Here is a 21,312-nt window from a genome sequence, read left to right on the forward strand (position 1 = left end):
TTAGTTTGGCAGCAGATTTATGTGAGGCAACTAATGGGTTGTGGATTCAAAGTTCACTAACACAGCAGTTAAACAAACTGACAATAACGAAATCAATGAGACGTTTACGTGTCTTTAGAGGTGCTGCGGGCTTAAAACGCGGGGAAAAAGATAGGAAAATCTAGGTGACTATAACCATGAAACCGTAATGAAAAAGCCTTTTGTTTACAGTGCAGGAAAGTTTCATCTCCTCTCGCTGAAACCTGGATTTTATGATAAGAGTCATGTTGTGTGTTTAGATCAGTCTGTTGAAGAAGACGATAAGAAACAAACAAGAACTTTTATTAAAAGTCATTCAACCGGTTTTACCTAAAGTTCATGAAGGCAACACGTTGTACAGGCAGCGACTGAGGATCGAACCATTGTGAAGTATAGGGTGACTTTTAAAACTTACAACATTAAATACATTATGAATTGGATTTGGTGAGTTTTAACTCTTTCAAAACTGAATTATAACATTATTGTAATTTCATATACTCTGATATATCAAGACTTACGCGTGGGTTCAGTAAACATGGGAAATTTTTCGCAATCATATCCCCTTGGAATTTATGTCCTGAAAGTTCCATCTGTTATTGCACAAAGTGCAGAGCCATTTAACTAAACTGAGAAAATGACTCGAATAAAAGAGTGGCTGGGACGATAGGTAGACCTGGCCAAACCGAGTGGGCATAAAGGAGCATAATTTAGGTTAAAACTTTGAGGATTTCATTTATCAGGGACAGTTTACATGAGTGCACAGAGACTGCAGCTCCTAAAGGGTCATATCCTGCCTGAAAATAAGGTAAGCTGACATCACAGGTATTAATACACTTAATGATTTCTTTAAAAAACTGATTGAGCAATTTTAAAGTTATGAAACCTTTTTTTTAATCAAATGCATTTAACATGTTGCAATATTTACACATTCAGGACAACAGGTTTGGGTATTTGAACTTAATTAATGGTAATATAAGATAAAGCATTAAATAATTGCTCATTTTAAATGTATTTGTTTTCTCTGTATGTTGTAGACCACAGCAATGGCTGGCTCTCCTGGTCCTCTAACTACACATGTGTTGAACACAGCCATGGGGATCCCTGCCTCAAACCTGGCTCTCCATCTCTATCGACAAGACCCGTCCACTAATGCCTGGAGTTTAATAAAAACTGGGTACAGCCAGTAACACTTCCACATGCACTGGTGGGAATCCTCAGCTATGCACAGTGTTTATATTCACTGTCATATCACCTTTGGTCTCAACAGGACTACTAATGAAGATGGCCGTTGCCCAGGACTCATCACGCCACAAGCGTTTACATCTGATGTGTATAAAATTCATTTTGAGACTGCTAAGTACTGGGAGAGAATAGGAGAGACAGGCTTTTACCCATATGTAGAGGTGAGGTTAAACCTGGATATCACAACATCTAACATTAGAACTGATTAATGTTTCTGATTCATCTGCTGTTTTAATGATGGTCTTATTATTGATAACTCTCTTCATATGGGTTTTATTCTGTTGCAGATTGTCTTCACTATAAATGACCCTGGTCAAAAGTACCACATCCCTCTGCTGTTGAGCCCTTTTTCGTACAGTACGTATAGAGGAAGCTAGTGTCATCCTTCTGGCTCAGAAGCTACAACTTCAATGAACAAATAGGCAGAAATCATTCCATGAGTGTTTACCTACATTGGGTTCTTGTTTTAATTTGTTGGTGTTATTGTCATTATTATTACATTCTAAAATAGGCCTGTTTATTCTTACAGTAAACATTGTGCAAAAGCACATTTATACATTTTGCTTAAATATCTGGTGGTACAATATGGAGTGAAACAAAATTACAAAATAATTGTACCCATTAGAATTACATTAAAAATGGTTGATTTCTTTGTTATTGATTTTGGAATTATTATTATTATTATTATAAAAGTCATTGTGTGTATGCAGATAAGAGATTAGTTGAATAAAACTAAAAAGGATGTCAGCCACCCCTAATGTCTCAATAGTGTACATGTTGCAATACAAAATAAATAATAAATAAATAAATCATAAACCACTTTTCCACCGCTGAAATTTTAATAATTTACCCAGAATAAAAAGAAAGAAAATCACAATGAACCATATAGCCCAAAGGATGTTTTCAACATCTTCTGCATCAAAGAGTCTTCGGCACAGCAGAACTGGTTTATGGATCTATTTATATCGGAAGAGACACATATAAATAAGCATTGGGGGTCGTCTTCCTCCGTATATTTGGTTCCAGGTTTCGGGTCAGCAAGGTCGGATGGTCGCGACCCAGAATAGATGCTCGAGCTCCCCCAGGAGGACAACGAGGGTTGCAGGGCGAGATGAGGATCCCAACCGCGTGTTCGGGCGTCCACGCCACAGATGTGGTCTGCATTGGTGCATCGTGTCGTGAAATTATGCTAAGAACTATTGTCTAAGACAATCCCCCCCCCCCAAAGTCCTGCCTGTCTAGTTAACAGGGATGGGTTGGTGTTGCTCTGTGTTGGATTGCTTCAGCCTGAGGGCCGTTTCGGTTGATTTCTCGGTATCGATTATACTTCCCTGGTTTGGCCTCTGTTAGCTTGCTTTGGCTCCGATTGTAGTTTTGTTGCCATAAATTACGTTACGTGTTGCTCCTGCTTGACATTAACAATTAAACATATTATTCAGGTAAACGATGGCAGATGAAGAATTGGAGGCAATTAGGCGGCAAAGAATGGCGGAGCTACAGGCAAAGCACGGGGTAAGGACCAGACATGAGCCCAATTCTTTAAAATGGGGTGCTGGGTTCGCTGAGCCCTGGCTAGCTAAGTTATTTTAGAATAATGAAAATTCCCTTTTTTAGTTTCTCTGCTTTGACGCGACAGTGTGCTTCTTGTAAAACAGCGGTGATTAACGTGGACGTTCGATGGAGATAAATGAGCGATGAAGCAGCCTGCAGCTAGTGCTAGCTGGGCTAATGCTAACAGCACACACCCCTGCTAGAGCTCCCCAAGCTGGAGAGGAGAGCCAAAGTTCCAAAGGAGATTTAATTCTTGGTTTGACACCTCAACACGAATTCAATTGCCAATTCAAGGATCAAGCTGTTATTGAAGATATTTTTGATAAGATCATTGAGATTTGAGTGTATTTGTTAATCACTTTTTGCATTTCACGTCAACATTGATCACGAATGGACAAAATTAGAAATAGTACATTTGAACAATAGAATATATATTGTACTATATTTGATAAATGCTAAATTGAACATGGTGTGAGTATAGAAATATCGGTATAGAAATATGATTTGATTCCAGCTCATGTCTTAGACCTTTATAAGATAATATGAAAACATCCTAAGAAGGTTATGTGACATTTGTCGGTGAGGTTTTTGTGGGGTTTTTTTTGTTAATTTGGGCCTTTTTAACAGCTATGACCCTTGTGGTGTCGCAGGTAGCGTGCTGGAGCTTATCCCAACTGCATTTAGGTGAAGGCAGGGTACACCCTTGGGGGGCCCCATTTGTGGCTTTGGTACCTCAGCAGAGCCCCAATGTTGCCCTCGTCCCCCCTAATGACACCAGCATACCTTCCAAATTTCTTCCTTATCACCAGGGCTTGAGCCAAGAACCCCCGGCTGCTTTGTCCAGTCCCCTACTAATGGAGCTACTCCTGTCTTTTAGCAAAATAACTCAAAACATTATGACTGGATTTGAGTGAAATGCTAAAAATGGGCCAGTAAAGAGCTCATTAAAGTTTGGTGATATTCTGGGTTCTGGGTGGACTTTTACCTTTGATTGGCCAAAGACTAAAGCCTTGGGGCTTTGACTATAAAGCAACCTACTATGTTATGCAACCTTGTGTTATTACTGCCTATATAAAGTATACTATTACTAATGTATTATGGGTGTGTAGGTCACAATATACATGGGGAAATTAGTGCATTTTCTCAAAGTGCTTTTTTTCTGGTGGTTTATGTCTAATTGTCTACTTTTGCCTCAGGATGCCTCCAATAATCAGCAGGAAGAGGCCAAACAAAGGTAAGGTTGATTATTCACTTTTCCTTCTGGTCAATAGTAAAATTCTATTAAGTGAAGTGTTTTTATTTTTTCTTCATAGAGAACAGGAGATGAGAAACTCCATACTGGCTCAAGTTCTTGACCAGTCTGCTCGTGCCAGATGTAAGTGTTTATTCACTGTCTATTTAAAATACCAATAAATTCCTCTTTGAAATAACTCTTAAGATCTTTTTTATAAAACTTATTTGGCTTATAAGCAAACAGCCATGCACTAATAAAATAGTTTTGGTTTGTTCAAGAAGTGCAGTTGATTTGTATTAGGCTCTTTTCTTTAAATTAACAATGTAGGGAGAACTTAAACTGGATTATGTGTTGTTTTCAGTGAACAATCTTGCATTGGTGAAGCCAGAGAAGGCCAAAGCCGTAGAAAACTATCTCATTCAGATGGCTCGGCTCGGACAGTTAGGAGGAAAGGTAAGGAAATGTCATTGGGATGACTGAAGTGGACAGACGGTACACTCACCGGCCACTTTATGGGACACAAAAAGCTAATCGACCAGTCACATGGCCGCAACTGAATGTGCTTAGGCTTGAAGACGTGGTCACGACAACTTGCAGGACTTCAAATCGAGCATCAACCCAAGTCGTTCCTAATAAAATGGCCGATGAGTATAATATTCCATGTGACTACAGGACAATCAGTCTTTTTGGTCTTTCTCATCTGACAGATTTCAGAGTCTGGCCTGATTGAGATTTTAGAAAAAGTGAGTCAACAAACAGAAAAGAAGATGACAGTGAAAGTAAGTTTGACCTACAGTCGTGGAAACATCGTTCTGGGCAGGATTAGTGCTCCCCTGTAGAACTACTAAATATTAATGTGATGGTTTATTTATTTTCTCAGTTTTGAACACGATCACGTTATTTGTTGTTTTGATAATGGAAATTGAGAACGGGTTTAGTTTTATTTTAGTTTTTTACCACTTCATTCTGTGTATTCGACACCATAACCAATGTACTCATTTGCTGTCGGCTCTTCAGTTCAACAGACGGAGGGTAATGGACTCTGACGATGATGAAGATGATTAATAACTGTCTAACGCAGCCCTGGAATCGGTCAGAAAATCAGACATGGATGTGTTTTACTGGACTCCAACGACCTCGTCAACAAGCTGTACCCTGGAGACGCCACATTTGTGACATTCGTAATGAGCGGTTAAATACAAAAGTATGCTGGTTCTGTTTGGCCTCTGACAGATCAATGGCACATGCTAACCCTAACCCTAACCCTAACCCTCCCACTTGTTTTCTTTATGCTCTTAATGTCTGACATCTGATCTTTAAACACAAGAAACCAGATAAGCTGTAAAAAGTACTCCAGAGATTTTTACATTTTTATCTTGACTGTTTTTTGGACAGATTGTTGGATGTTGCGCTTGGATATTTTCTCTTTGCTGGTGTGCTGCAAAGGTTTACAAAAAAAATTGAAAAAGCCTTAAAATAAACCTGTCAAAGTTAAACTGTTTCCTGATTTATTTATTTTTTTGGTTTGTCTCTACTTGTTTACTGCTGTAAGAGTTGTTTGGAATAAAATGCATAAAGGTAAAATCTTGATTTTTATTTGGGAATATTTCATTGTCTTGAATTAACATTGGTGGCATCACTAGAACAACATTGTTACACACTTTTAGCAAATTATAAAGAAAATACATTTCACTTGAAAATAACAGTGACGTTTGTAATGAATTGACGCGATATAATTGTATATAAACTCATTATTTGCTAATTTATAATAATGGGGTAGTATTCAGTTCAGTTATAATATTATAGTATTCTGTAATAATATTAGAATACCCGAGAGAGAGACTTCTCGTGTGGGATTGGCCGCTGGCTTTGCCCCATTTTCGCATGACGGTGGTCAGACGAGCTCTCATTGGTTGGATCCCCGCCTTCGGCCCTGCTGCTCTTTGCTGATTGGCTAAAGGGAAAAATCACATGTTCACCACCAGCCAATGGACAGTGATTCAAAGAGGCTGGTTAACAGATCAGGTAGGCTAACCCTACTTAGCAGGAGTTTTCTGGCGAGTATCGTAGTTTAAGGTGCAAATACAAAATCAAGTTTTCAAAGGTAGCCAGTAACGTCCAGTATGGAAAAGCCTAATATAGTCACATGTACCGCTCCCGTGAATATAGCTGTCATTAAATACTGTAAGTATGTAGCAGTACTTGAATGCTAGGAGAGCTAGCTAAGCTCAGTCCTGTCAGTACGCCAGTGCATGTGCTTTTGTTATGGTGACACTGATTGGTGTATCTCTATGTGAATGTTTGGATTTAGTAAAAGATTTGTAATGTAACTTCAATGCACTGTGTTTGAATTTCAGGGGGAAAGAGAAATGAAGAATTAATTCTACCGATCAACTCGTCATTGAGTGTAACTCTGCATCAAGACCAGGTATTTTTTTTAATCCACCTATGAGTTAACGGCTGTATTATAAACTTGTGAGTATTAGTTTGTCTTTGACAAATTCCGACCCAATGATGGAGAATTTAAAGATAGACATGAAGATATTGAGGGTTCTAAAATTATGCACTTCTGATGTGGTTTTGTATTGGTGAAAAATAAAAGCTAAATCAAAATAAACTCGTGTTTTTCTTACGTCTAGTTGAAAACCACCACAACAGTTGTCGCCAGCAAATCCTTCCAGGAAGACCGAATATGGCTCAATGGCAAGGAGGAGGACATCAGCCATCCAAGACTGCAGTCCTGTTTGAGAGAGGGTGAGCTGTGTCTCTTCTCCAAGCCTCCTTCCTCTAGCGATGAAGCTGTGTCGAAAGGAGCGCCCAACGTTTTTGTCTTTTTCTATGTAGTGCGACGTTTAGCAAGGAAGAGACGTAATGATGGAAACCCCAGTCTGGATTCAGCTGTCTTGTCTCACAAAGTCCACATCTGTTCCGTCAACAACTTCCCCACTGCTGCTGGACTGGCCTCTTCGGCAGCTGGATTTGCTTGTCTAGGTCAGAATTACAACACAAGTGCTGCATTATTAGGAACAGCATCATACACTTTTTCTTTTACACGCTCAGTTTTTTGTGGCTCTGTCCTGCAGTTTACACCCTGGCTCGGGTATTTGGTGTTGAGGGGGAGTTGTCTGCGATCGCGCGACAAGGCTCAGGCAGTGCATGTCGGAGTATGTATGGAGGATTTGTCCAGTGGCTCATGGGGCAGAAGGAAGACGGCAAAGACAGTGTTGCCCAGCAGGTGGAGCCAGAGAGTCACTGGCCTGAGCTCAGGATTCTCGTGCTTGTGGTAGGTCAGTTATGGTGTGTTTGAGAAACAGAAGCAACTTGCTTTCCTCTCTGAATTATTATTATTATTATATTTTAATTAAAAGCTCTATTAATAGAGTTTATTAATATTGTAATGGCAGTCTTCGGGTTTGGAAGCATTAATAAAGACTCTTGCCACAGGCCAGTGCTGAGAAGAAGCCAGTGGGAAGCACCTCTGGAATGCAGACCAGTGTAGAGACCAGCGCCCTCTTAAAGGTGCTTATGTTTCGCGGCTATGTTGTGGTAAATTGTACATAAAAATAATGTTTCGAGACTATTTACAAGTGTCTACATTTGGGCACAGCACCGGGCCGAATCCGTCGTCCCCGGCCGGATGGCAGAGATGATCGAAGCAATAGGAAGAAGAGACTTTGCCACATTTGCCGAGCTAACCATGAAGGACAGCAACCAGTTCCACGCCACTTGCCTTGACACGTATCCTCCCATCTTCTACCTCAGCAGTGTTTCGCAACAGGTCATTAATCTGGTGCATCGCTACAACAGGCACTATGGGGAAACAAGAGTAAGTAACCGCATGGTTTCCTTTCTAAAACAAATAATGTAGCAGTATTTTAGCTCCAGTCTTAAATTATTTGTTTGCTGTTTGCCACATTTTAGAGGAAATAATTCATGACTCGACATTTTGTGGCTTGCTATAACAAAATGAAGGCAGGAAAGCGGCAGAGAAGTGGTGGATATAGGTTCTGATCTCTATGAAATGTGGCAGAATAAAATGAACAGAAATGTTGCTGCTTGTACTGGTGAGATTATAAATACCAGTAGAGATATTTGCCTTGGCAGGTGTTTCTAAATTTCCTGGCTGTTGTAATGTAGATGTGAAACCACTGTGGTGGCTTTCAGAGAGCGGAACAGAAAGGTTTGGCCCGTCTCAGTGTCATTGTGCTCTGGCTGTTTCAGGTCAGCTATACGTTCGATGCCGGACCCAACGCTGTCATCTTCACTCTAAAACAACATGTTCCTGAGTTTCTTCAGGTAGTCCAACATTTCTTCCCCCCAGAGACCAATGGAGGACAGTAAGTCGCCAATGTTGAGTTATAATGGGGTTGTTTTGGTGGTTGTAAATTGTGTCCTTTTGCTCTCGCTCTTGTTTTCACCTCTATAAAATTACTCACTCAATTCCTGTTCCTTCTTCCTCCTCTGCAGTTTTATCAGAGGTCTTCCGGTCAAGCGTGTCTTCCTTCCTGATGAGCTGAAACAATCTATTGGTTTACAGCCCATGGATAATGGAATAAGCTACGTGATAAGTACAAAGGTCCAAATATCTGCCTCATGTTTTCATTCATAACCTCTTAAACCAAATGTTGCTATAGTTAGAGGCCTGATATTGACATTGCAATGGTGATCATTGGTTTGATAAATGCAGGGAAGCTGGCAGGTCTAAAGAGCAGGTCCAGATTTCCTCACACAGGAGCGTTCTCCTGAAGGAATCTTTGTGTTATCTGTGTTTGCTCTCACCTGAGGAAAGCTCGCTGCCTTCACCTGTAACTCCCAGTGGTTAGCGCAGAGGCTCACGCAGGAAGAGCTTTTCCTTTGGTATAAATCAGTGTTTTTTAAACATTTTATTTGTGTTCCAGGCTGGACCAGGACCTTGCGTTGTGGACGATCCCGCCCAGCATCTGCTTGGTTCTGATGGTTTGCCCAAGAGGACGGTGTGACACTCTGCTGCTGTTAACGAAGCAGCACATATCCCCATTGTACGATTAAGAGCTAAGAGCTTTTATGAATCACAGAAGCAGGTTTCTCCTTGACCAGCATGGATAATGATTTGCCTTTAACTGAACTGGGGTGTGTGTGTGTGTGTGTGTTTTAACAACTCTATCATTAAGCCATTGCCCACATGTGTAACGTGATTTTTTCAAATATGCTGTTTAAGTTCAGTTTTATCAGGTATTTATAGATGTCCTGCCGTCGGCTTTTTCCAGCTATATGAAAGCACATTGAGTGTCACCTGTAAATGTGAGAGGTAACATATTAATTTAGATTATTTAAATAAAATAAATCAGGAAAATGTGAGTAGAATGTATGTCGGAACCCTGTGAACCATAGCTACTTTACACAGCAGCATCCCTGGATGACTTCATTTACCCGAGGATTCACATTGATTTTATAAATAAATATATATATTGTTATTTTGTGACTCATATTTTGGCACACAGCGTGAACATAGATAGTTTCAATATCTTCTGTGAACACTATCAAAGTCATTGGAGACAGTGTCGTTGTTTGTCAGGTTTTTCAGGGTTTAACGCTTTTGTGAGGCGTTTCTTTGAATTTCTGAAAGGGAAAAACGTGTTTAGGTAACAAATCGGGTAGCTTAAATACAATAAAACACACATTGTGTTCAGAAAGCTTGTGTTTTGACACAGATTGACGACGCACCCACTGAACTACCTGCCGACGTCTTGGGCTCGTCGGAAATGACGTCACGCCTCGCCCCGCCCCCTAACCTGACGCCACAAACCTCGTTTATATAGATTTGTTTCCTCGTAGAAGGCTGATAAGTTGAAAGTCGCCGCTGACAGTTGTGACCAGGATCGGACAGGTGAACATGGGGAAAATAGAGTGGGCGATGTGGGCCAACGAGCAGGCTCTGGCCTCGGGTTTCAGTGAGTAGACCTCTCCTTAAAAGAGTTTTTCTAGTAAAAAGCTTTTTCATTTAGAAAAAAACTTAACAAAAACGCGTTTTGTCCGTGCTGGAAAATGGCAGTGGATTATTTGTAACTGCAGATATTTGTCTTGATGCCTCCTGAAGTCTCCCCTTCCTGCTTCCTCGTTGCAGTTCTGCTGACTGGAGGTGTTGTTGGGGTGGCCGGTCAGTTCCGAGGCTGGCAGTTCGCTGCTTACGCGGTGTATCCTCACATCACGCCGTTTGCTTCATTTTCCTTAGTTTCACCATTTAAGTGGTCAAACGTCACGTTGAACCCTCGCTCTCCAAACGACTACTTTCTATATTTATTTATTATCTATATTTTATTCCAATCTTTTTTACTTGCAGTGAACTATGACATTCTTAGAATAATGTGTAGCTTTATATTTTCTTTTCGTGGTATAACGTTAAGGGGTTCTGTATTCTTAAGTGTGGCTTAATTTTCTGTAGATAAACGGTGACACTAACCAAACTACATCTACCGTCTCTTTTAACCTCCAACCACCAAAGCTGCTCAGGATCACAGATTTGGAAAGAAATTTACCATAATTGACCTGTGATAAGTGAATGTTTGTGTTGAAACTTCCTTGACCAGTTTTGTCAGTGCTGCTGGAGTGCTGGTGTGTCTACTTGAATATCCCAGAAGTAAAAGGTCGAAGGGCACCAGTGTGGAGCGGCCGTAAGTGATTCTGTTTTTATATAATTGCTGATTTCATTTTTTCGGCTTACGTGACCCAACCCTTTTCAGGGGCCAGCGCTGCTTTACTGTGTGTGTGAAAGCCTTTGGGCCTGTGACAAGGAACTATTATGTCAGAGCGGTTCTACACGCTGCGTGAGTCTATTATTCCTTTCTTTTCCTGGACAACATTCTTCTCATTCACAACAGAAAACTCGTCATTCTTAAAGCCATTTTCTGTCTGTTAGGATCTGTGTTCCTGGAGGTTTCATGCTCGCCACTGTCCTGGGATGTGTGTGCCTCGGCATCGCCAGCATCATTTATCTTGTGGTAAGGTTGTTATATCAGCTTCTGTGATCTGAAATATAACAGTTTGAATGTTGTAACTGTTAGATGAGACAGAAAGCAACCATCTGTCGGCCACAAAGAAATCTGTCTCGATAGTTGTGACACGACGTTAGAGTTGCGAAAGGGCCATCGTGAGGGAAGTGTTTGACTTGTGTTCCTTATCTCTGCTCTGCTGTATAGGCAGCCATCCGAGGTGAGCACTGGGAGCCCATTCTCCCAAGTAAGGAGATCCGGAAACCTGTTGCAGAGAGCATCAAGAATCCTCCCCAGAATCCACCACCAAGACCTCCGGCAGACACGCGCAGGAAGCGTGTGGAAGACCTGGAGGCAGCGTCCTACGACAACCCCATTTCTGTCACTGCCAATGAATAAGCAGCTCGACGCCCGTTCGCTTGGTTCTGCCTGATTACCATCCAGTCGGGTGTGGGCCGTTACCACACCGGTGAATAGTTACCTGAAGCTTGGTCAAACCTGGAACATGTTGGTTCCACACCTTCATATCTCAGGCAGCAGAAAAACATGAAGGATAAGTGAAACGCCTGCACTGATAAATCAAAGAAGAGGGTAAAATGAAGGTCATATTTTTTCTGAAAATGCATAAATAATCTTTTAAAAATATATATACATACTGTATAGAGAGAGAGAGCGGTCCATGGCATTATTGCTGCTGAGTGACAGCTTAAGTTCAACCCAGGACAGGACTGCTGATCCAGCTGTGCTGAATCCATTTTTATTGTATTACCAGAAATACACGTTACAGTAATGTTTTTACAATATAAACATGAGTAGTTGTGTATTTTCTAGAAGTTTACCGCCTCTTGTTATTTGACATTAGCTTTCTTTCTCATTTATTTTCTTGTAAATAAATCTCTTGTGCTCTGAATCAAGATCTGTCAGATTTTAACTTCAACAGTAATTTAAAAAAAAAAAAAAAAAAAAGGATTTGAGTAACATGTGTAACTTCCCTCTTTTACACATTCACAAAATTTCAATACATCAGAATTTCCCTTTTAAGTCTGCAGAATGTGTTTGCTCACTCTTGAATCCTTGTTCACGGCACCACACACTTTGTCTTCTGGTTGATAAACATGTTCAACAAGTTGATCTCTTTTTTTTTTTTGCTAGGGAGCAACGACCCGAAACAGCCACAAAGTGTTCAAATAACAGTAGCAGTGTACTTACATTGCACTTCCTCATTTTATTTTTAGGAACAATGAAAAGAAAAGTATATAGAATCAATTTTAATGTGTTGTTTTTGTTTTTAATTACTTCCCCAAAATTCTTATCTGATTTTGTTTGCTTTATCTAGGGAAATGTTTGTTTGTTTGGACGCAACAGCAACATTATTGAGGCAGCTTTTGGCAGAGTTTGGTTGCCCCCTGGTGGCGAAAAGGGGCTTGGATTCAAATATTTGTGCTGTCTTTCGCGTCACTATTCACGGAAACTGCAGCTGTCGTCAGAGTGACTTCAGGTCCTTTAATCTTTGTAATATATTCTAGGCTACGTATATGAAACCATATTTACAACGAAATATTTTTGGTGTGTTTGTTTTCATTGTCATATAAATGTTTTAAAGAATGGGAGTCCACGCAGAACTAATGTTCGTTGTTGTGTTGGTGGGGGGAACGTTTTTGCTGCTGCACTCGGAATGTCAGGTGAAAACCATCGACTGTAGAAGTGATCAAATAAGTACAGAAACAACTGAAAAGTCGGGCGTTTTGGGGCTAAAGAGGTTCGCAAGATAAATAATTGATTTTTGGTAATTTTGTAAAGCTATTTTTTGTACGTGTATTTGGTATTGATGTATTAATTTTACGTAGTTCATTAATTTGATAGTCGATTATCACTTTAAAAGCTTGAGAACAAAATAATTCTGTGAGAATGTTTTATTTTGTCTTTATTTTGCACATTTTGGTTTAGTTCTCATAGCTTGTTGGTATGTTGGCACGACAACGGTATCCCAGGACGGGCTTAAAATCGAATTTTGCTTGTGATTTAAACTGGAGGGGTGTTACACACAGGTTTGCTTCAGTTGTTTTCACTTGTAAATAACAGTCAAATTATATAAGTATCTTCTGAAACTGTGATGGGAATAAAAAAAAGAAACTACCTATTTGGATTGTGGTACTTTAGTTAGATATTATGGTTTGACTATGACTGCATTATAATACAGTACAAACGTTCATAATTTCTATACAACAAAAATTAGGACAACATTTTATTGAATAAAATGTGTTAACAGAAACAGAAAAAAAAAAAAAAATGCTTTCAAAGTGCAATACCTCATCCGTCCACGTAGAGGCAGTAACAAACTTACAAAGAAGAATTAAGAAAACGAAGAAGAGCACAAGTTCGCTTGTTGTCTGTGTCAGCATAGCAGCGAACTTCACACTGTTTACAAACGAGGTTCGGATCAGACGAGTCCAAAACATCATGTCAACACGGGCTCTGCGTAGGCTGAGAGGGAAACCGAGGGCCCAGGAGGCGCTGGACCCCACGGATCTCAGTCTGGGCGACAGCTCGGAGGAGCAGGCTGAAGGGGATCAGGTGGAGACGGCTAACGATGCTGCTGCTTCCGAAAGAAGAGGCTCCAAGCAAAAGAAAAACAAGGCTCAGAAAAACTTTAGCAATCTTTATGAATTGGTAAGATAACAGAACAAATGTTCGCCACATTGGAAGCGACGTTACTGCACGTTTCTTTCTCTACTACATTGTTGTCACAGGCTAGCTGAGACGTTCAAGTGACCCGTCACCTTCCGTCAAATGCACCTTTGAACAAGCCCTCGCTCACTGCACCTTTTCCTAAACTGAAAGTAAAATGTTTCCTTTGCTTCACATAAGATTTATTTTTCAGAATCTACTTGTCAAATCCACATTCAGTTGATCAGATTTGTTGCATGTGTTCACATCTTTCCAGTGTTTTATATCACACACAAATATCAATTGTGTGTTGCGGATTTGCACAGATACCAGGAGCCACAGAGGAGTGAAATGTTTTTCTTTTATAATCCTTTTTAACAGAGTTTTAATCAAATAAAGTCAACACCAAATACCTGCAGAAATACAAAAACCTGGTGATGGTTTCTGCCTGTCCATCTATCACTTGTCCTTAGATCGGTGGTGCTGATGGTGCCGAGAATGACAAGCCCGATGAGGCCGAAAAGGCAAACGGAACCAAAAGTGACCGGGATGTTGATAACGAGAAGCAGGAGGTGAAAATGTCTCATAATCTAAAAATTTGAAATATCCTTTATAGTCTAATATTAAACCTCTAACATTAACAGATTGTTCCTGAGGACCGAATGAAAAAAAAGAAGAAAAATAAGAAGAAGAAGACAAAAGTGATGTCAGAAGCTGGAGAGGTTAGTACACTCATAAGGTGTCTTTATTTGCCAAATGCTCACTTTTGACACTACACTTAATATATTTGTCATGTAGTTGATGAAATGGATGTTTAATGATAATCATTCCTGTCTGATCTCTCACAACACACAACAAATCTGCATTTTCTTTTGAATATCTCACAACAATTAGTGGTTTCCTTTCAGGCTGTAGAAGATGAAAACATTGATGTATGGCTGGAGAACTTGGACAGAGCCAACAATCAGAGGCTGCGAAATGAGGATTTTGGAGGTGTTGACAGAAGATCTGTGCTTCATGTGGAGCATAGGTAAAGACATGAAGTCCTCACATTCTGTATTAGATGATAAATACACCTTTATCCCACATGGTGGCACTTGACTCACATAAAGGTCTTTTTTTATGGGGCGCCTCACCCAGATTGTGCTACGTGACCTATCTGAAGACTGTTGCTCATTTGGCTACATTAATTGAGATGTGTGGATATTTTCATTTCATATCTAAGTGGCTGTTGTGCTTTTGCTCAAACAACAAAAACTGAAGCATCAAATGACGTCTCAAAATCAATTGCTTTTGACGACAAAATGAATAAAAGTAATAGTAGATTCCTAACGTGTATTAGGAATCTGTTTTTTCTGTTACCTTTGAGTATGTAACGTGTCTTTGTTGACCCAATGTGGACTGAGCTAATTTTTCATTGTTAAACCATCTAGCCCACATTGTTGCCTAGTTTAATAAAAAAAATACCTGTATTAATTCATCAGGAATCTCAACTCAGAAACGGAACTGAAAAGATATTTCGGTGCTCGTGCAGTTCAAGGGGAACAAAGGTAAAAGAAAATGTTTGACTGAATACGTGAATGTGAGTGTTTCACATGTTTCTTTGTGTCCGTACTGTCCATGATCTACTGTGTCTTCACAGGCCTCGTCAGAGAAACAGACACTTTCATCGTTGTACCTGGATGACCAACCTTAAGGATAGCTGGCCGCGCTTTAGCCGCCAAGGTAGCTTTGTACAACAACCACTTTCAACCTTTGCCACTTTTAGCTGAACAAAAAACCAACAACATCGGAATGTTGTGGGGCAAACAGGTTCCAGTAGGTTATGATGTTTAACCCCCCTCGTGTCCTTTTAGGCAGTGGAGGTCTTGATTGTTCTGTCTTTCATTGCAAATAATTCAATCTGACAAGCACACAAACAGCCTTTAGCAGTTTTAAAGGGTTCTGCACATTGTAACACACACAATGAGGTCAGTCTGTACTGGAGGACAGTCTGAACTCAAACCATAAAACATCAGTGTTTGAAAACTCAAGAATGAGCCTTGCCTTGGGAAATGCAATGTTATTTAGAACCCTTGTGAGTAATAGCAGACTTGACTTTAGATGAAAAGGGTCATTGGTTTAATATTGCAATATGGTTTTACAAGAAAAAGAAACGCTATTGTCACTCTTTTGCCATTCTGCGCAGGTGTAGGACAGAGTTCTTCAACAGACCTCGTTTGCCGTCACATCATTTTTACCATTTTCCTCTAGCATTTTTGTTGATGCACTTTTTACTTCCTGTTGCCGTCAACAAATTCAAAAATAGGTTTGTCATGACATTTTCAGTCTAAAGGATGTCCTAAAGGACGTCCTGGGGCTTGAACGTGACCTACTGATCACCATGTGATCTGGACTCGGGTTCAAAACTGGATGCAACTCAAAGAGCAAATGGACATTTTTGCTTTAATTTCATTAATGTAGATTTATATCAGCTGTAAAATCACACACGGACACAGAGTTGTTGGGAGTGTGTGTTTTGCTATTTATTTTTTATTATCTGACCTCTTTTCAGGGATCTCAATGACTTTATTGGAGTCAAAAAATGGAGTCCAGTACTTCACCTTTGAGCATAGTCGGGACTATCAGCAAGTACAGTTCAAGTTTCTGGATGCTGTCAAGTCCATGGATCCCAACAACATTGTGGTAAAGTTGCCTGCACCACGTTAATGTTGACATTAACCATTAACCACGAAGATGAAGTCAAGCTGCTCAAACCTTCCAGCACCACTGTGTTCAGGGTATTGAGGTGTTGACCATCAAGGAGACTGTTGGCACATTATCATTGTTGCATTAATGTCCTCACCTCTTTAGAACTAGAAACGTGTTGGTTCTCAGATCTGTAACATTTAAATACTGTAGAATGCAGTAGATTTCCCTGCCACCCTGACAACGCCACAGTTATTAATCAGATCTCTCCCTTCTGGCTCCAGGCTCTCCTGCAGCTTAATCCCTACCACATTGATTCTCTGCTGCAGCTCTCAGATGTGTGCCGCATTCAGGAAGATCAGGAGATGGCCAGAGACCTCATCGGTGGGTTGCATCTTTTGCTTTCTACAACTAACAGCTCCAAAAGATTTGACCAGCACTGTGTTTATTACATCCAGCCAGATGGCAGCGCAACAAGCCCTATTTCAGGCACTGCACATCCACGGGAGTTTTAGTTTAACCTGGAGAGGTTGGCGGCGTCCTGTCTCTCACATTTAGATCTTTGAAATGAAGTCGTCTGTATGAACGCCATCTTTCCGTTTCAGTTTAACCCTCTCGGCATCAATCTGACGCGACGCAGTCCCTTCAAACGTTATTAAGTTTCCGTGTCTTTAAACCCCGTCTGTGAGCTTTCGTGGTAGGACAACTGGACAATGCGTCCTTTTTCTGGCAGCCAAGAATCTCAAAAAGGATCAACTTCATTTATTTTTTAATTTTAGACTTTAGTTCTTGTTAGAATTTAATGCATTCTGCACTGCATGAGTGGTGTGAAGGTATGGTGATGTCAGAATTCCTTCTCTCTGGAAAGGTCTAATATCTCAGACGCTCTCCTGCTGCGTAGCCGGAATGTTTACCATAGATCACTATTCCACCACCAGCCGTGATCCCCATTCATGATCGATAACTCAAACCGCTCTCTATATTTTGTTTTTCCAGAGAGGGCCCTGTACAGTTTCGAGTCTGCTTTTCACCCTTTATTCAGTCTGACATCAGGGACCTGCAGACTTGACTACCGCCGACCGGAGAACAGGTAAGTGTTTTCCCTGTTTGCTTGTGATTCCTCAGGTGTTTTAAAATATCACACACCCCAAAGGATGAACAAAAGGCATGATCTGCTTTACATCTCCTGACCTAATTTGTCAGATGTGCAGTTTTATTAGTTTGTTTATTCAGGCTGTTTGAATTATCAGTTTTATTTAGAGTTTGCCAAGAATCAGCACTTTAACTGATCCAATAATCCGTTTGCAGGGCTTTTTATCTGGCTCTCTATAAGCACATGATGTTTCTGGAGAAGAGAGGATGTCCCCGGACAGCTTTGGAGTACTGCAAACTGATCCTGAGGTGCGAACACAACCACAACTAACAGTTACAGTAAAATCTGAAAGCTGATGTAAGAAGAAACTCTTTTCTCCCCATAATTAAATAACTGGAAATTAAAAACAGTCATCTGACAAGGAAAATATTATTCAAAAATTATTAATTATTCACCAAAGTTGATCCTTTTCCTCATGCGTGTAACAGTTGAGCCGCTCTGAATTATTTGAATGATAAACAAGCCAAGTTTGTCTGCGTCTAATGATTGCAGATGCCAGCCATGTGTTGTTTTATATATTCTTGTTCTGAACAATCAGTTTATGTCTTTAGACTTGGTTATTAAGCACAAAACGACCGTATGATGTAGACGTTGCGTAAGACAACAGTGCTGCCTCCATGCACGGCTGACATAGCCTGATATTTCCCAGTGTGCACATGATGGTGAGCACTTATCCGTGATCTCCATCACGCTGTGCCTTCCTGACCCAACAGAGCAGTGCTCTGTTCCCTTTTTTCAGCAGCAGTATGGGAATCAAAGCTGACGGCTCTCCTCCAACCGTCGCTGATTAAATCACTGCTTTGCTTGAAATGCCTTTGTGATTTGATAAGGCAATATTAAAAAAGCACTTTTGAGCTATTACTGCCAATTTGCTGTTGAAAAATGTGGGTATTCTATTATTTTTGTCAGCGCTAACAAATAAAGTTTGTTAATAGTCTTCTTTTTAAAGTTCTGGTTTTTCCTTATCTTGTGGATTGCTTGTGCAGCAGGCTGATGAAGGGAGGAAGAGTACTGTTTTTGACCTCACCAGATGTCTTTTCTTCAGCTTGGACCCAGACTCGGACCCACTGTGCATGCTCCTGCTCATCGACTTCCTGATGCTGCGGTGCAGAGAGTACCAGTCTCTGCTCCAGCTGTACCGGGACTGGGAGGTGCATTTCAGAGTAGACGCCAGCCTCTCAATCCTACCTTTGAGCTCTTGGTGTCTAATTGGTTTGTTTTTGCACTGCAGGACTACAGAAATCTCTCCCAGCTGCCAAACTTCTCGTTCTCTGCTGCCCTTTGCCATTTCTGTCTGAGCCAGCAGGAAGATGGAGACCATGAAGAAAGAAACAGACACCGACACAAAGCTGACCAGCTGCTGCAGAACACGCTCATCATGTTTCCTGGAGGTTTGTTACATGGAAACTGAGTTGCTGCTCTGACATTAATGTGGAGTCACCTCCTCCATGTGCTGATAGACCACAATGACCACTCACATTTTCAATCTAACCAATTTGTAAACGTGTCTGATACAGTCTTGATGCCTCTGCTGGATTTGTGCTCTGTGCAGCCAGACGCCAGAGTCACCACACACACCTACTTTGGGCCAAAAAGCCAAATCGGGTAATGTTTGATCACTTTGTAGCGTGCTGTTGCGAGTCATGCAGTACTGCATGTCTGAAAGCTTCCCCCGTATTCTGTCTCTAGGCAACCCCCAGCCCTGACTGAACTGACTGTGCTGTATCTGAGGAGGTCCTGCAGCCTGTGGAAGGAGGCAGCGGTAATGCTCTGGCTGGAGGAGTCGGTCAGAGAGGTGCTGCATCGGGTCGATGCCTCCGACCCTCTGGTGGAGGAGTGCCAATCCAAGTGAGCTGCCGACGGAGCCCTGTGGTGTCGCGCTGCTCTCGCCATAAGCTGCATTCTCTGGTTTCTGTGTTTCAGGAGGAAGCAGAGGTACCAGAGTGCACCGCGGAACATCCACCGCCACGTTCTTCTCTCAGAAATCAAAGAGGCCGTTTCAAGTCTGCCTCTAGTGAGAAATCTTCTCCAACAACACAAACCTCATGTGTATTTGAAGATGTAATCCTTCAGGAGAACATTAAATATCCCACCAGAAGCATCCAGAGAGACCCGGCAGAATCTAGAGACGCACAGATTCCCCTCTGCCAAGACTAACCCTGCTTATTGGTCTGCTTTACTGGTTTTTCTAAACTAGAAAGGCCTTGGTTAGACAGCTGGCCTTGTGGTCATTTAACATATCAACTTGGTGCTTCTTATACTCGTCACATATCCTCATTAGTTGAGGTCCCTCTCTCCAGATAAGGAGGACAAGCTCACATTTGGGTTATTACAGTAATGTTATCTTACTCAAATACTTTATATATAATACGAACACATTTAAAAGAATTGTTTCCAGCTATACTTTATATTTCTGCCCAGGTGCACAATTAGGAACAGTGTATTTTGTATTTTTGAAATATATGTTAACAACATTTTTCTAGACTATTCAGCATTTTCACCACAAATTGACATCAGGCTGTTAAAAGTTGTAACCGACCTGCTTCTCTCAAGACGGTGACATTTCTGTAACTTTGCTGACTTTGTTTCTACCTGCAGGAGGTGACGAGCCAGCCCCTGATGGGCTTTGACCCCCTCCCACCACCGGATTCCATTATGTCATACACACGTCCTGAGAGGTAACGTGAGCGTCTCTGTGTATAAAGTGTCACCTCGCATCTATGTATGGATTCATTTGAGGATTCATCGTTACAGGCCACATGTTGGTGCATCCAATGAGAGTACGCTGTCACTCTTTTTCCGGTCTTTGCTGCCAAACTTCCACCTTCAGGTCAGTTTCTTTGAGGATATTTAGGGATGAAATCTAATGAATGCATTGATTGGGTTTATCTAATTGCCGAGCGTACCTATCGGTGTACCTTGTGCTCCAGAGTTGCCTTTGTTTATGTTGTTATTTCATTTTTCCTGACATTTCCAAGGTCAGTCCTTGAGAAAAGTGCTGGGGGTTGATATTAGCAGCATTAACCACAATGCATAAAAATAGACTGTGGGTGAACCTTTGGGACAGTTCAGGTTCTGTGTTTGCTGATTGGAGCTCATCAATGGTCCTTTTATATGTTTATTCCCTTAATGTTATTGTTCTTTGTGGGAGTCGGCCCCAAATATTCCCATGGTTCCCCTTGAGGTTTACTTCATTGCCTCTGGTACCCATAAATCCATGTGTTGCCGTCTCCACCAGTAACAGATAACAACAGTGACGGTAACACAGGAGAGTCACGGTTTTCATGTGTGACCCTTTGAGACCCTTTAAAACCACAGTCCGCCATCGTGGTCGTGTCAGGAAATCATTTGCAAAGCATTGAAGCGTTGCCAAGTAAACAGTATTATTGTCATCTAATATCATCACAAACTTTATTTAGAAAGGCTTTAAAGGCAGCCACAGCTGGAAGAAAGTGCTGCACATTAGGCCGTATAGAATGTAACACAGAAACAAAACAATAAAATCAGTAACAGCGTTAAAACACTAAAGTAAAGTTAGTTTGAGGTCAAGTTTTGAAAATGGACAGTGGCAGCAGAAAAGGCTCCATCCCCTCCGAGCTTCTGCTTGGACCTGGACACCTCCAGGGACAGGAGAGTAGGGACGGATCAGTCCAGCAAGACCGTTTCAAGATATCAAATCTGAGGATCTTAGAGTGAAAGGGGCTTAGACACATCGCTGCGTGTGGCGGTTAGGATCTGACCCAATGCAGGCCGCCACCACAAATGCCTCCTCGTGTCACCAGTCGAGCCTC

General features: G+C 41.1%; 5 protein-coding genes across 6 annotated transcripts in view; all 5 read left to right on the forward strand.

Annotated features, from left to right (window-relative positions):
• The first annotated feature begins 134 nt into the window (after nt 1–134).
• On the forward strand, nt 135–2,076 carry uraha (urate (5-hydroxyiso-) hydrolase a). The gene is made up of 4 exons (XM_003969991.3): nt 135–823; nt 1,053–1,192; nt 1,286–1,421; nt 1,548–2,076. Exons 1-4 carry the CDS (start codon nt 770–772, stop codon nt 1,635–1,637), a joined length of 420 nt encoding a protein of 139 aa, XP_003970040.2. The 5' UTR covers nt 135–769; the 3' UTR covers nt 1,638–2,076.
• Nucleotides 2,077–2,558: 482 nt separating this feature from the next.
• On the forward strand, nt 2,559–5,629 carry pdcd5 (programmed cell death 5). The gene is made up of 6 exons (XM_003969989.3): nt 2,559–2,772; nt 4,008–4,045; nt 4,125–4,186; nt 4,407–4,498; nt 4,753–4,824; nt 5,063–5,629. Exons 1-6 carry the CDS (start codon nt 2,707–2,709, stop codon nt 5,108–5,110), a joined length of 378 nt encoding a protein of 125 aa, XP_003970038.1. The 5' UTR covers nt 2,559–2,706; the 3' UTR covers nt 5,111–5,629.
• A 447-nt stretch (nt 5,630–6,076) lies between these two features.
• On the forward strand, nt 6,077–9,498 carry mvda (mevalonate (diphospho) decarboxylase a). Of its 2 annotated transcripts, none has more exons than XR_003890411.1 (10): nt 6,077–6,229; nt 6,403–6,473; nt 6,685–6,799; nt 6,890–7,036; nt 7,129–7,328; nt 7,490–7,564; nt 7,653–7,871; nt 8,267–8,341; nt 8,513–8,621; nt 8,944–9,498. XR_003890411.1 is itself a non-coding variant. In XM_003970066.3 (10 exons), exons 1-10 carry the CDS (start codon nt 6,169–6,171, stop codon nt 9,022–9,024), a joined length of 1,194 nt encoding a protein of 397 aa, XP_003970115.1. In that variant the 5' UTR covers nt 6,077–6,168; the 3' UTR covers nt 9,025–9,498. The 2 variants fall into 2 exon arrangements, 1 of the variants encoding a protein (XP_003970115.1); XM_003970066.3 differs by having other exon boundaries at nt 8,267–8,382.
• Nucleotides 9,499–9,868: 370 nt separating this feature from the next.
• cyba (cytochrome b-245, alpha polypeptide) lies at nt 9,869–11,919 on the forward strand. The gene is given in 6 exon segments (NM_001032545.1): nt 9,869–9,975; nt 10,149–10,218; nt 10,621–10,695; nt 10,765–10,848; nt 10,941–11,022; nt 11,221–11,919. Coding segments are annotated over 6 exon segments (561 nt in total). The 5' UTR covers nt 9,869–9,917; the 3' UTR covers nt 11,413–11,919.
• A 1,418-nt stretch (nt 11,920–13,337) lies between these two features.
• The window catches only part of tcf25 (TCF25 ribosome quality control complex subunit), a 10,345-nt gene continuing 2,370 nt past the window's right edge, over nt 13,338–21,312 (forward strand). The window contains exons 1-17 of the mRNA XM_011610337.2: nt 13,338–13,683; nt 14,154–14,252; nt 14,325–14,402; nt 14,589–14,710; nt 15,165–15,230; nt 15,323–15,405; nt 16,235–16,365; nt 16,653–16,752; nt 17,365–17,458; nt 17,677–17,769; nt 18,567–18,672; nt 18,753–18,912; nt 19,039–19,126; nt 19,211–19,369; nt 19,445–19,535; nt 20,120–20,199; nt 20,276–20,351. Of these exons, the coding sequence (XP_011608639.2) occupies nt 13,474–13,683; nt 14,154–14,252; nt 14,325–14,402; nt 14,589–14,710; nt 15,165–15,230; nt 15,323–15,405; nt 16,235–16,365; nt 16,653–16,752; nt 17,365–17,458; nt 17,677–17,769; nt 18,567–18,672; nt 18,753–18,912; nt 19,039–19,126; nt 19,211–19,369; nt 19,445–19,535; nt 20,120–20,199; nt 20,276–20,351 (1,836 nt within the window). The 5' untranslated portion in view covers nt 13,338–13,473. The remainder of the gene's footprint in view (nt 13,684–14,153; nt 14,253–14,324; nt 14,403–14,588; nt 14,711–15,164; nt 15,231–15,322; nt 15,406–16,234; nt 16,366–16,652; nt 16,753–17,364; nt 17,459–17,676; nt 17,770–18,566; nt 18,673–18,752; nt 18,913–19,038; nt 19,127–19,210; nt 19,370–19,444; nt 19,536–20,119; nt 20,200–20,275; nt 20,352–21,312) is intronic.

The sequence above is a fragment of the Takifugu rubripes genome, chromosome 13, assembly GCF_901000725.2.
Source record: "Takifugu rubripes chromosome 13, fTakRub1.2, whole genome shotgun sequence".
Taxonomy (NCBI): Eukaryota; Metazoa; Chordata; class Actinopteri; order Tetraodontiformes; family Tetraodontidae; genus Takifugu; species Takifugu rubripes.